Genomic DNA, 13,491 nt, shown 5'->3' with positions numbered 1-13,491 from the left:
TATAAGCTGACATCCTGGCGCTTCGCAAGCAAGGTGAGTCGTCAATGCGTGCGTCCCCCCCCCCCCCCCAGATGGACGTCCTTTCTGTCGGCATTAGTTGGTGGATGTTAGAGATACCAAGCCCTTCATGAAGATTAGGTGAGCTCATTTGCTGGCCCCCTGACCAAATTCCTGCTCCAACTAACCTACAGGAGACCAATGGTTGTAACAGGATGTGGTACACCCACACACCTTGGATGATGTCTTTGATTACCTCCTTTCTCGACTCGGTGGTTGGATTAAGCTATTTCCCTGCGTGCGTTGATGACGGTCTTCCCTGCACACTGACGAGCCGGGAGCTGAATACGTGCGACTTATTCCTATAATGGGAGTTCCTGGAGAAGATGATCTACCAAAGGACTCCCAGAACTGTCGACAACCTAGAAAATGTGATACGGGAATGCACCTGTCGTGCGTCTCTACCATCCCGGACACTTTTGGGAAAATTTAGACATGTGCAAACAGATAGGCTATGGTTAATCGGAACTGCGATCGTATTGAACATATCCGAACATGAAACAAAGCTTTACGCTTTCCTTTCTATAGTCCATCCATCCATTGGAACCATACTCTGTACAGAGCGTCGGTGCTGCCGAAGCAGTTTCCTTACCTATTGGGCACAATCCTGGACGGGTCGCCACTCCGACGCAGGATACTCGAATGACTCGATCATCCCCAGCAAGCTGGTACTCTTTGCCGACCTCGGAAGGATGGCATTCTGAGTCAGCCCCCTGGTGAAGTAATTCAGCGGGCAACGAGGCTTGCACTCAGGACCCTTGGATCCCAAGCCACCACCCTAACCACTGAGCCAACACCAAGCTTCCTTTCTAGAGTAGTACCAGTTTTATCAATAGATCACTATCCACAAAGGTGTAACATCATGGCATACCATCAGGAACACCCTGTACTAATTCACTGCAGTGAACATGATGTCCTTGGTTTCAGGACTGGAAGCTCATTCACAATAATTTGTTCGATTTTTTTCACAATAATCTTTTGAGTTTAAAACCTGTCAGCACTCTGTGGACTCGCAAATGAACTCTGAAGTCTACAACAGAATGCGTTTATGTGATGTTGTACCTGTCAGACCCAAAACCTCTCCCGTGAAGCTTTGAACCTTGTCCACTCTGAGTCCGGGAGCTTGGCAGTTCAAACCCCAGCCGAGTCATGTCGAAGATTTTAAAATGGTACACGCCGCTTCTTTCCTTGACGTTCAGCATTTAAAAGGATAAAAACACAGACAATCCATAAAGGTTGGCTTCCATGGGGAGGAGGGAATTTCTCCTTGGGGAAATGCCCTGCTGAGTGCAGTGAGAAAGGCGGAGCCATTGTTGTGATGTCGCTGGCACCCAGAGTGCCCCGGGAAATGACAGCTCATCCTCCAAGCTCAGTGGATGCTTGTCTTGTCTAAGTGTGTGTGTGTGTGTGTGTGTGTGTGTGTGTGTGTGTGTGTGTGTGTGTGTGTGTGTGTGTGTGTGTGTGTGTGTGTGTGTGTGTGTGTGTGGCTTCGGATGACACTTGGTGGACAGATTGGGTGTGTGACAAGGAAGAATTGATTCGATTTTGGTGAAGATCAGATTTTTTTCTTTTTTAAGTGATTCTTAGAGAGACAGAGATATATATATATATATATATATATATATATATATATATATATATATATATATATATATATATATATATATATATATATATATATATATATATAGCATGATATCTCAAAAGGTTGTGGACGGATTCGGACGAAACTTGGTGGCAAGGAAGAATTGATTCAATTTTGGTGCAGATCGAAATCTGGATCTGGATCTGGATACGAGAATTATTTAATTTTTAAAGTGATTCTTCACCATTGAGAGATCGGGCCAAAATGATATACAGCACGATGTTTCAAAAATGTCCTGGGCCCGAAATGTTCTCGTGGATCAGACATTGCGGGACGGAGGTGTGCGCTCTACCAAGTGCCCTTCTAGTTTTATATGTATTGCATGGCTATAAATGATTCTCGTCATCTACAGACTAATTTTTGTGGGTTACCATTTTCACAGGAGTATAGTGCCAGTTCCAGACCCTAAATCTACTGATCGTTCTCATACGATGTTCAGTGGAGGCAAAGCTTCACCACAAACCCGTGTGATGATGTTTACAGTAATCCAATGGAATGACAACATATTTAAACTTTCAGATTGCGTAACGACGATTCACTTCAAATGTAAATATCAAACCCTTAGATGTTTCCTTGACCTGACATAACATATAAAATGGACAAATCATGTGTGCCACATTCGTCAAACAGGGGAGGATGCCGATTAATCATCACACTGTATCGTGTGCAGTGAATCTGCTCCAGTCTGCTCACAGAGGCCTGCTTGTTAACCCTACCTGTCGATACACATTTATTCGCTCACATCCTCTGTAGTCGCATTCTGAATATTGCAAATGCAGGTACGTTTGTTACCTGTGTTTCTATGTGGTTTTGTATCGAATAGGAAACTCAAAGCAATATAAACCATCCTTTAATCCTTCTCTTCTGTATAATACAGTATTTGGTTATCAGACCTGTGAATTCGTAAAAATATGGATGGACAAATTTGATTAAAATTGTGTTCAATTGAAACAGCTGGAATTGCCACCCCTGTATTCATAAAAGGTACGATTCTACAATGGCTGGACCAATCCAGATAATCCTTCAGATATGACAGATGAATACCATTTCTGCTTTTTAACCCTTTGAACTCTAGAGGCCATTTTACCAGCCACTATTCCAACCTCCATATACCTGAGTGGCCGGTTTACCACTCGCTATTCAAACCTCCATATACCCGAGTGGCCGGTTTACCACTAGCGATTAAACCTCCATATACCTGAGTGGCCGGTTTACCAGCTGCTATTCAAACCTCCATATACCCGAGTGGCCGGTTTACCATTCGCTATTCAAACCTCCATATACATGAGTGGCCGATTTACCAGCCGCTATTCAAACCTCCATATACCCAAGCGGCCGGTTTACCAGCCGCTATTCAAACCTCCATATACCCAAGCGGCCAGTTTACCAGCCGCTATTCAAACCTCCATATACCCAAGCGGCCGGTTTACCAGCCGCTATTCAAACCTCCATATACCCAAGCGGCCGGTTTACCAGCCGCTATTCAAACCTCCATATACCCAAGCCGCCGGTTTACCAGCCGCTATTCAAACCTCCATATACCTGAGTGACCGGTTTACCACTCACCATTAAACCTCCATATACCTAAGCGGCCGGTTTACCAGCTGCTATTCAAACCTCCATATGCCAAAGCGGCCGGTTTACCAGCCGCCATTTAACCTCCATATACCTGAGTGGCCGGTTTACCACTCACTATTCAAACCTCCATATATCCGAGTGGCCGGTTTACCACTCACTATTCAAACCTCCATATATCCAAGCAGCCAGTTTACCAGCCACTATTAAAACCTCCATATACCCGGCCGGTCGGTTTACCAGCCACTATTAAAACCTCCATATATCCGAGCGGCCGGCTTGCCACTTGCTATTCAAACCTCCATATATCCGAGCAGCCGGTTTACTAGCCACTATTAAAACGTCCATATATCCGAGCGGCCGGCCGGTTTACCAGCCACTATTAAAACCTCCATATATCCGAGCGGCCGGCCGGTTTACCAGCCACTATTAAAACCTCCATATATCCGAGCGGCCGGCCGGTTTACCAGCCACTATTAAAACCTCCATGTATCCGAGCGGCCGGCTTGCCACTTGCTATTAAAACCTCCATATATCCGAGCAGCCGGTTTACCAGCCACTATTAAAACGTCCATATATCCGAGCGGCTGGCCGGTTTACCAGCCACTATTAAAACCTCCATATATCCGAGCGGCCGGCCGGTTTACCAGCCACTATTAAAACCTCCATGTATCCGAGCGGCCGGCTTGCCACTTGCTATTAAAACCTCCATATATCCGAGCAGCCGGTTTACCAGCCACTATTAAAACGTCCATATATCCGAGCGGCCGGCTTCCCACTCGCTATTCAAACCTCCATATATCCAAGCAGCCGGTTTACCAGCCACTATTAAAACCTCCATATATCCGAGCGGCCGGCCGGTTTACCAGCCACTATTAAAACCTCCATATATCCGAGCGGCCGGCCGGTTTACCAGCCACTATTAAAACCTCCATATATCCGAGCGGCCGGCCGGTTTACCAGCCACTATTAAAACCTCCATGTATCCGAGCGGCCGGCTTGCCACTTGCTATTAAAACCTCCATATATCCGAGCAGCCGGTTTACCAGCCACTATTAAAACGTCCATATATCCGAGCGGCTGGCCGGTTTACCAGCCACTATTAAAACCTCCATATATCCGAGCGGCCGGCCGGTTTACCAGCCACTATTAAAACCTCCATGTATCCGAGCGGCCGGCTTGCCACTTGCTATTAAAACCTCCATATATCCGAGCAGCCGGTTTACCAGCCACTATTAAAACGTCCATATATCCGAGCGGCCGGCTTCCCACTCGCTATTCAAACCTCCATATATCCAAGCAGCCGGTTTACCAGCCACTATTAAAACCTCCATATATCCGAGCGGCCGGCCGGTTTACCAGCCACTATTAAAACCTCCATATATCCGAGCGGCCGGCCGGTTTACCAGCCACTATTAAAACCTCCATATATCCGAGCGGCCGGCCGGTTTACCAGCCACTATTAAAACCTCCATGTATCCGAGCGGCCGGCCGGTTTACCAGCCACTATTAAAACCTCCATGTATCCGAGCGGCCGGCTTGCCACTTGCTATTAAAACCTCCATATATCCGAGCGGCCGGCCGGTTTACCAGCCACTATTAAAACCTCCATGTATCCGAGCGGCCGGCTTGCCACTCGCTATTCAAACCTCCATATATCCAAGCAGCCGGTTTACCAGCCACTATTCAAACCTCCATATATCCAAGCAGCCGGTTTACCAGCCACTATTCAAACCTCCATATATCCAAGCAGCCGGTTTACCGCTCGCTATTAAAACCTCCATATATCCAAGCAGCCGGTTTACCAGCCACTATTCAAACCTCCATATATCCAAGCAGCCGGTTTACCAGCCACTATTAAAACCTCCATATATCCAAGCAGCCGGTTTACCAGCCACTATTCAAACCTCCATATATCCAAGCAGCCGGTTTACCAGCCACTATTCAAACCTCCATATATCCAAGCAGCCGGTTTACCAGCCACTATTAAAACCTCCATATATCCAAGCAGCCGGTTTACCAGCCGTAATTCAAACCTCCATAATAATTCCATTGAAGCCAGAATTCTAATGGCTAGTCTACCTTTCACAGGTGTAGTTTTACAGGAGTACCTAAGCTATACAGTCATACTGTTTTCAGTTACCTTGGTTTAAGGCCCTTGTTACCTCCGCCACCGAAGGGTCGATGGAGGTTCTGTTTCTACCCCTATCTGTGAGCAGGATATTTCAAAAAGTTTTGGACGGATTCGGACGAAACTTGGTGGACACATTGCGTGTAAGACAAGGACTAATTTGTTCAATTTGTGTGAATATCCGGATCCAGACATGAGAGTTTTTAAAAGTGATTCTTCATAATTGAGAGTAAGGGACAAATGCGATACATAGCATGATGTTTTAAAAAGTTTTGGACGGGTTGGTTATGATAAAACTTGGTGGATAAATTGGGTAGGTGACAGGAACAAGCCGATTCGATTTTGGTTTACGTCCGGATTCAGATCCGGCCTATCAGTGAGATACAAAAGGTAAACTGTTCAGCCTGGCGGAGGTATGCGCTCAACTGAGTGCCGTTCTAGTTTGTTCGCACGATTAGCGGTTTTTACCTCCCTCTCAAAAGTAATCTATTGAAGTCATTGTTCACAACGAGGGACCTTCGATAAAGCACAATATTTTGCCGATAATTTTGCTCTTCCCAGTGAAAAAAACAAACACATTTCTCGATCCGTCTTCGCACAGGAAGATCCGTTAACACAATTTCTGAAAGTTGGAAATGCAGCCGCGTGCGCTTCGCCGGACTCCAGTCGATTCGAGAATTTTCCTGAAATCTATTTGAAGATCATTTCTAAAAGACAGTTGAGGACAGAATACGTTGCCGGTATGTTTGCCGTTATTGAGGTTTCGGATGCATGTTTGCATCCACCAGATGTAAGCTCGTGTGCGTTCCAGTAATAAACAAGACAAAATATTTTGAGTCTGCTTGAATCTAAAGCCTCAATGTCATTCTGTGAACCCAAAGTTATCTTGAGTTTCAAATAGGAAGAGTGAAATAATTGGACTTGCGTCTCGGTGAACTCCTGTCTTCAAAACTTTGTTATTTCATGAAAAGGATGTCGTTGAGATTAAAGTAAAAGACTTACAGTTCTTCCGTCCTTCGTTTCATATGTTCCAAACATCCATGTCTGTTGCTTCCTGGATAATTTGGACTTGCTTTATACAGGTCTGCCATGTTTGAGATACAAAACGTCATAACAACAGGCCACATATTAAACTGGGCAATAGGTTTCTCCTGATACTCTCCATGTTTTTGTTGGCTTTCCTGCTGTCGCCTGTCAAATGCAAGGCCATCCTAACCGCCTTAAACCTGCAGAGCCCACAAGCTGGTGCCGGCGTGGCCGAGGTTTAACAATCACATGACAGGTACAAACACAAAATGCTCACACGAGGATTACCAACTGTGCGAAATATTGAGCGATGTGTTTTTACTTTTAATAAATCCTTCAAAACACCATCTGCCTTATCGTGACTATGCATTTAGAGGCCATCACCGGACGCATCTCATCATTCTTTGTAAAAAGTAAGGAGGAAGAAGTTGTTAACCCTTTTACTGGTGCAATATAGGAATGGAGAGAAGCTTACTGTGATGCAATGTATACGTGCGTATACCCAATGGGTATGAAGACCCGCATCTTTCGGAGGATAAGGAAAGAGACCATTATACACAGAGGACCGTAATTTGGCCAAACAGCGGCCGAACTTCTTCAGCATGAATCGTTTAGCGGACCCTCCGTTGGACTCAAAACTCAATTTTGCAAGCTGGAAAGGAACCACCCTGGGTAACCACAGTGCTGCTGCTTGCCAGGAGTGTGAGACCCAGCTTTTGTTGTTCCCTGCTGGTCTCTTGATACCACGAGCGAAGTTCTGGTGTATCGTACGTAGGTATGAGGGTTACCTGCAGACCGCAACCTGGTTAGTCTTGATGTTTCCACCACTGGCTCTTATTCATTAAAATTACGACAGGACTCAGAAACGTGCTTGAGAAATCCAGGAAAATACATTTCAGCTGAACAGCAAAAGTATCGAGCTTTTCATATTTGGTTTACAAACTGATCTCACCTGCATGGGAGTTTCCCAAGCTGCTATGGCAGCCAGAAGAGCATCCAGAGTGACTCTGCTAGGCTCGCTGCGATTGTCATCGTTTGCACTGAGTACATAGTGAGCGGCTCTCACTCGCTGGAAGAACCTAGTATCGGCTCGGCCCGGCCCACCGTGCCCTGGCACGTATGCCAGATCCAAGTAGGAGATGGATGCTGGAGACCCTCTGGCAGAACTGTTTCCTCCTGATGATTTGGACCCTGTAACAAAGCATAGCGTTGAGTTATGGGGAGGGAGTATTATGGAGCACCCATGACATACGGCATGCTTGTATTTTTAATGTGTGTCGATCGAGAAACGTTACTTTTCAAACTTTTTGAACATATATATTTTAAGATCCAGCAAATTATTGTTTGAACTTTTTGGTCACCGTTGATGGTTTAGCTAGTGAAGAATGAAGTACCCCTTCAAAATAAAAGGACTTAAAGCCAAAGAGAAGACAAGAGTGCAAAAACAAAAATGTTAAATTGCTTACCCTTTTTCGATGGCGTCGGTGTCTGTGCTTGTCCACTGGGTTTTCTCCCAGAATTATCTTTGTTTCCTGAAGTCAGTTTGGGTGAAGGCTTTCCAGCAAGGTGGGCTGCAGCTGCCTGGGTCTTATTTGCTTTTCCAGGCCCTTCGACTTTGGATTTCTTGTGCATATCTCGTCCACTTGCTACTGTGCCTGCCCTCCGAGGTTCCACCATGCCAACCTGGGGGTCTGGAGGAGCTGGCGGACGGTCAAAACGGTGACCGACGAATGAGGTGCCTGCCTGCCTGTCCTCCAGTTGCATCATTTCAGGGGGACAGTCTCGAACTTGAGAAAAGCACGTCGTATCACCTTCCATCTTATTCTGGCCAATCATGGCTCGGAATGACGAAGACGGGTAGTATGCAGGACTTTCTGAATTGGGGTTCGTGCAAATGCCGTGCCCATCAGTGTTCCAAACAGTTGTGACAGCCATACTATTCATAGGACCAGTAGGAAACAACTGGCCTTTGCCGTCCAAGCTCCCCGAGGACTGTTCATCAAGCCGAGGAGATGTGAGCTGTTCTGGGGATGCTGAGAGAGGCCGCGATGAGTCATCCTTACTGCCTGAAGCCTGCTCCATGGAGACCGACAGGGATTCATCGACCTGCAGTTTCGGTGAAAATAAATAAATGAAATGCATCAGTAATATAAAATGTTCAAGCATTGAGAACATAATGTGCAACAATTAGAAAGAATGTAGACATTTTAAATTTTCAATATGACAAAGTAATAAAACATTAATACAATCCGATGTGCCATACTCTGTGTTAAATGGCGTTGGTTCTGTCAAAGCAGTTTATTGGCCAGGGTCATGCTGGGCGGTTTGCCATCCCTCTCCCAGCAGTAGTTAGGGCAGGAATTTGGAATTTGTTCCATGGGGCCGGTGATAGCTCACATACTCTTTGTGAAGGACACCGTGGGACCTTTAATCACCACCAACAAATGTCTGCAGACGGAACACCAGCTTAACGTCCATCCGAGGGATGGCACACACATCGGTGAATCACCCTGCCTGTGAAACACCAGCATGACAGTTTGTAGCTGGATCAGGATTCAAACTCGGGCTAAACAGCTTGGAGGAGAGTGTGCGTACCTCGAGAGTCTCGGCCATCCTGTCAGCCCAAAAGACAACATTGTTTTAAAATGAACTCCCCACAGGTTGCAGTGCACTGCAGTTAGATAAAACAAGTGTGAAGTGCTGTGTGTCTCAAACGGTAGGGATAACACATGTACAGGAGCTCAGACACGTGCACAGGGTCTCCTATTACAAGGTATTCTATGATAATATACAGGGTCTCCTATTACAAGGTATTCTATGATAATGTACAGGGTCTCCTATTATAAGGTATTCTATGATAATGTGCAGGGTCTCCTATTACAAGGTATTCTATGATAATGTACAGGGTCTCCGATTACAAGGTAATCTTAGATAATGTACAGGGTCTCCTATTACAAGGTATTCTATGATGATGCACAGGGACTCCTATTACAAGGTATTCCATGATAATGTACAAGGTCTCCTATTACAAGGTATTCCATGATGATGCACAGGGACTCCTATTACAAGGTATATTTTGATAATGCACAAGGTATTCTAAGATGATGCACAGGGACTCCTATTATGAGGTGTTCCAAGATAATGTACAGAGTCTCCTATTACAAGGTATTCTATGATAATGCACAGGGTCTCCGATTACGAAGTATTCTATGATAGTGCACAGGGTCTCCGATTATAAGGTATTCTAAGATAATGTACAGGGTCTCCTATTATAAGGTATTCCATGATATTGTACAGGATCTCTGATTTCAAGGTATTCTATGATAATGCACCGGGTCTCCTATTATAAGGTATTCTATGATAATGTACAGGGTCTCCTATTACAAGGTATTCTATGATAATATACAGGGTCTCCTATTCCAAGGTATTTTATGATATACAGGGTCTCCTATCATAAGGTATTCCATGATATTGCACAGGGTCTTCTATTATAAGGTATTCCATGATATTGCACAGGGTCTCCGATTTCAAGGTATTCAATGATGATGCACAGGGTCTCCTATTATAAGGTATTCTAAGATAATGTACAGGGTCTCCTATTGCAAGGTATTCTCTGATAATGTACAGAGACTCCTATTAAAAGGTCTTCGATGATAATGTACAGGGTCTCCTATTACAAGGTATTCTATGATGATGCACAGGGTCTCCTATTACAAGGTATTCTATGATGATGCACAGGGTCTCCTATTACAAGGTATTCTATGATGATGCACAGGGTCTCCTATTACAAGGTGTTCTATGATAATTCCAACTCCTCCATACCCTCTCATTCATGATGTAGATAATGATATTTTATATGAAGATTTCTCTCCCTTTTTATTCATTTTCATCTGGTGTTTTACTGATCCTGAGTAACATATTTTCTGTGTTAATAATACTACACATTCCATCAAAAAGTAACTTGATGTATGGTAATCCGCTCCTTTATCAGACGGCAACTTTTTTACACAAGTTGGTGAAATATACTACCTCGGTTGAGTGAGGTGAACTCGTGTCACGAGGAAGCGAGGGCAAGACATCGTCCATTGTTCCTGCTGTGGGTTCATTCAGGACAGAGCTGGTAGCTAAGGATCCAGTGGATGCTGACGCTGCTCCAGTATCATCCGATGGAACATCCATTACCCCAATCCCAGAGGGTGTGCTCCTGCTGCTGTTACCATTGAAAGGAGGGCCCTTCGTTGGAACACGAGCCCATTGTGAGGTCAGGTGATTTGAAGACATGCAACCTTGTGGTGATTGTGGAAATGTTGATGGTGGTGGCGATGTGGGAAGAGATAACGCGCTTGTGTCAGTAGTGCCATATGAAAAGACTTTTCCTTCTGTTGGCGAAAGGTTGTATGGAGTGTGTCCGGCACTTGATGGTGGTGTCCCGACAAAAAGATCCATCTCTGTTCCTCCATCAGCAACACTCGCACCATAACCAGACCAAGGAGTGGCCATTGATTGGCATATTTCGATTGGTTTCAGGTCAAAGGTTACACTTAAGTCTGTTGAAGGAGCTCGAACCCTTTGTGCACCCCCTGAGGTCGTGCAAGTGGAGAAATTCTTGTCCTTTGTGCTTTCACCGAAAGAGAGTTCAGCGTGCTCTGCTATTTGCTTTGCAAAAACATCAGTCATGTTTGACGCTGTAACATGAGCATTGATGGGAGTAGGATTACTTGGTAGAACTTTTGAAATTGAAAAGTGTGTATCACCTGTTGAAGTTTCTACTTTGTCTTTCGCCACTGGAGAGTTATAAAATCCTGCGAGCTGTTGTTCCATTGGTGCTTGTACATTTGGCTGGAGCAATGATCCGGTCACACAACTGTCCTCTTGTCCCACACACACTGTACGCGGGTGACTAAACTCAATGTGTGATGGGCTACGTCCATCAGGGGCTGCTCGGAGATCAAGTGGAGGAGAAATGGTTGTGGGCAAACCCCAAGCTCGAATTTCAGGCCTAAGCTCAGCGGAAGACACTCTTGCACCACTCATGAAACTTTCGTCCACATCCCATTGTTCTGATGGTGTCAGCTGTGATGTTATCCCACCCTCCACGATACGAGCTTCCACTCCAGAGCTACCATGCATTGCGTTTTTGGCAAATCCTGAAAATGAGGGTGTCGTAGAAGAGATCTGTTTAACCTCTGCATGCCCACCCATAAGATTTTTCATCATTGAAGAATCATGAGAAAGTAGAGATTCATTTGATTTCTCTGATGGACCCGGACTTTCACTTGTTGCATGATGACCAGCCTTACTGCTTCTCGGAATGTGTTGAAGCAGAGAATGGTCCAAAAGTCTTTGAGCGTTGATGCTGCTGACGTGCATTCCACATTGCTTGCTCATCATTCCAGCTGAACCTACTATCTCATTGCTGTAGCCCAAGATTGCTGGTTCGTGATCAAAAAGAGACGACTCTACGTCTCCCTCAGCATCTGTGGAAGTGATTCCCTCATCAGGAGAAAGCAGGGAGCCCCCACCAGCACCGCCAGCATCATCTTCTGATGACGCAGGTGTTCCACTTGCATCATCGGGACTAGGGAGAATTTTTGGCGCAAAGCGCTCTTCAGAGGTGAAGATATCATTGGGACCACGACCAAAAGATGTCTGCAATTCACGATGCCTCAGTGCTTCGAAGTCTTCACTCAGATCAACTGGTGGAGAAACTGGACCTGACCCACGACTGTTTCCCCTCGGGGGAACCTTGGTACCTCCGGTTGCCCCTCTTCCTCGGTTGGTTGTGTTTTTTGCCGGATTTCTTGTCGTGCTTGGTGTGCGTAGGTCTGCGGTCTCCTTTTTTGGAGGCTGTCCTTTGGGGCGACCAGAAACTTTGCGGCTATCTACGAAGGATTCAGCCTTCGCAGGCTTCACTTTTCCAGCTTTGGGTCTGACGGAAGGTTTGTCCTCTGAAGTAACTTTACCTCCTGCCTTTCCAGCCTTTGGACCACCATTTCGCTTAATCTCACGACCTGCTTTTGGCAATGCATTTTTTTGTTCTCCAGCTTTATCGCCACGGTCTTGACTAGTTCCCTTGTGTCTTGCCACACCAGCCTTTGCCACCGACGCTTTCTTTTTTTCCGCTGCAGTGGTCTTGGGACCTGGCTCTGAAAACTGGCTTACTTTAGCTAGTGGCTGCTTAAGCCACTCAAGATGACACAAATTGTCTAAAGCATCAATAATACATTCTTGTGATGCAGCTCCTGGAAATAAAATGCGTACAATTCTTCCACCTGGTTCAGATGGATGCCAGGCGAGCAAAACAGCTACAGATTCACTGCCTTGTACCGATGTGCAGTCGTCTGCAGAGGAGCACAGCACGTACATCTCCAAACGTCCGACACCCAACTTGTGGTAAAACACGAGCGGAGACTGCGGTGGCCGACTCATGAAAGGAAGAGGTTTTGTGCCAAGGCAGGCAAGAAGAGCCAGGGTCTCTGCAGCCTCAGAAGAAGCCCCACAACCAGACACAGTCTTCTCTCCAAAACGTGCATCAAAAAACACAACTCCCAGTTCCGGTGACACCAGAAGATTGGTGGGAATCTGGAAAAGCAAATGTGATCACTTTCAGGTCAAAATAATTTCACACTTTGTAGAGAGTCAAACATAGTAAGTTAGAGGGGCACTCGAGAGAAATTCTCGGATCAAGATCCAGATCTTCACCAAAGTCGAATCGATTCTTCCTCGTTACACCCCTAAAGTGTCCACCAAGTTTCATCCCAATCCGTCCACAACTTTTTGAGCTATTTTGTTTACAAACAGACCTTCAGGGGTGGAGGTAATAATGAAGCAAATATCCATGTATGTGGAAGATCAACTTTGAACTGAATAAATACTGTCGGGTGACAATGTTGGGAATATTATGTTTTGTTAAATAAGAAAATACAGCTCCAAAGCTGGGACAATTTGTTTATCATGCGAATCATTTGATGTACACACACGCGCAAAACAGAAGAGATTTAAAACTTTTCATGAAATTCATCATTCACCTAAAATGAGACTTATCATATCCACCGAG

General features: G+C 45.3%; 1 protein-coding gene across 5 annotated transcripts in view; it reads right to left on the bottom strand.

Moving 5' to 3' along the window:
* Positions 1-1,438: 1,438 nt before the first annotated feature.
* LOC147020934 (uncharacterized) overlaps positions 1,439-13,491 on the bottom strand; it is a 37,961-nt gene continuing 25,908 nt past the window's right edge. The window contains exons 3-7 of one of the 5 annotated variants that reach the window (XR_015060672.1): positions 10,464-13,016; positions 7,901-8,540; positions 7,387-7,625; positions 2,944-7,222; positions 1,439-2,900 (exon numbers count right to left, since the gene is read on the bottom strand). Coding sequence is in view for 1 of the 5 variants with exons in the window: in XM_085890616.1 (XP_085746742.1) it covers positions 7,067-7,222; positions 7,387-7,625; positions 7,901-8,540; positions 10,464-13,016 (3,588 nt within the window). In the remaining 4 variants the exon portion in view is untranslated. Of the gene's footprint in view, positions 7,223-7,386; positions 7,626-7,900; positions 8,541-10,463; positions 13,017-13,491 lie in introns of all 5 variants that reach the window. The other 4 variants (XR_015060670.1, XR_015060671.1, XR_015060673.1 and 1 more) reach the window with 4 other exon arrangements.

Source organism: Eptatretus burgeri, chromosome 8 (assembly GCF_056783735.1).
Source record: "Eptatretus burgeri isolate ZD-2024b chromosome 8, Ebu_testis_v1, whole genome shotgun sequence".
Lineage (NCBI taxonomy): Eukaryota > Metazoa > Chordata > Myxini > Myxiniformes > Myxinidae > Eptatretus > Eptatretus burgeri.
The sequence above is the reverse complement of the archived record's forward strand: the minus strand, read 5'-3'. Positions and strand labels throughout refer to the sequence as shown.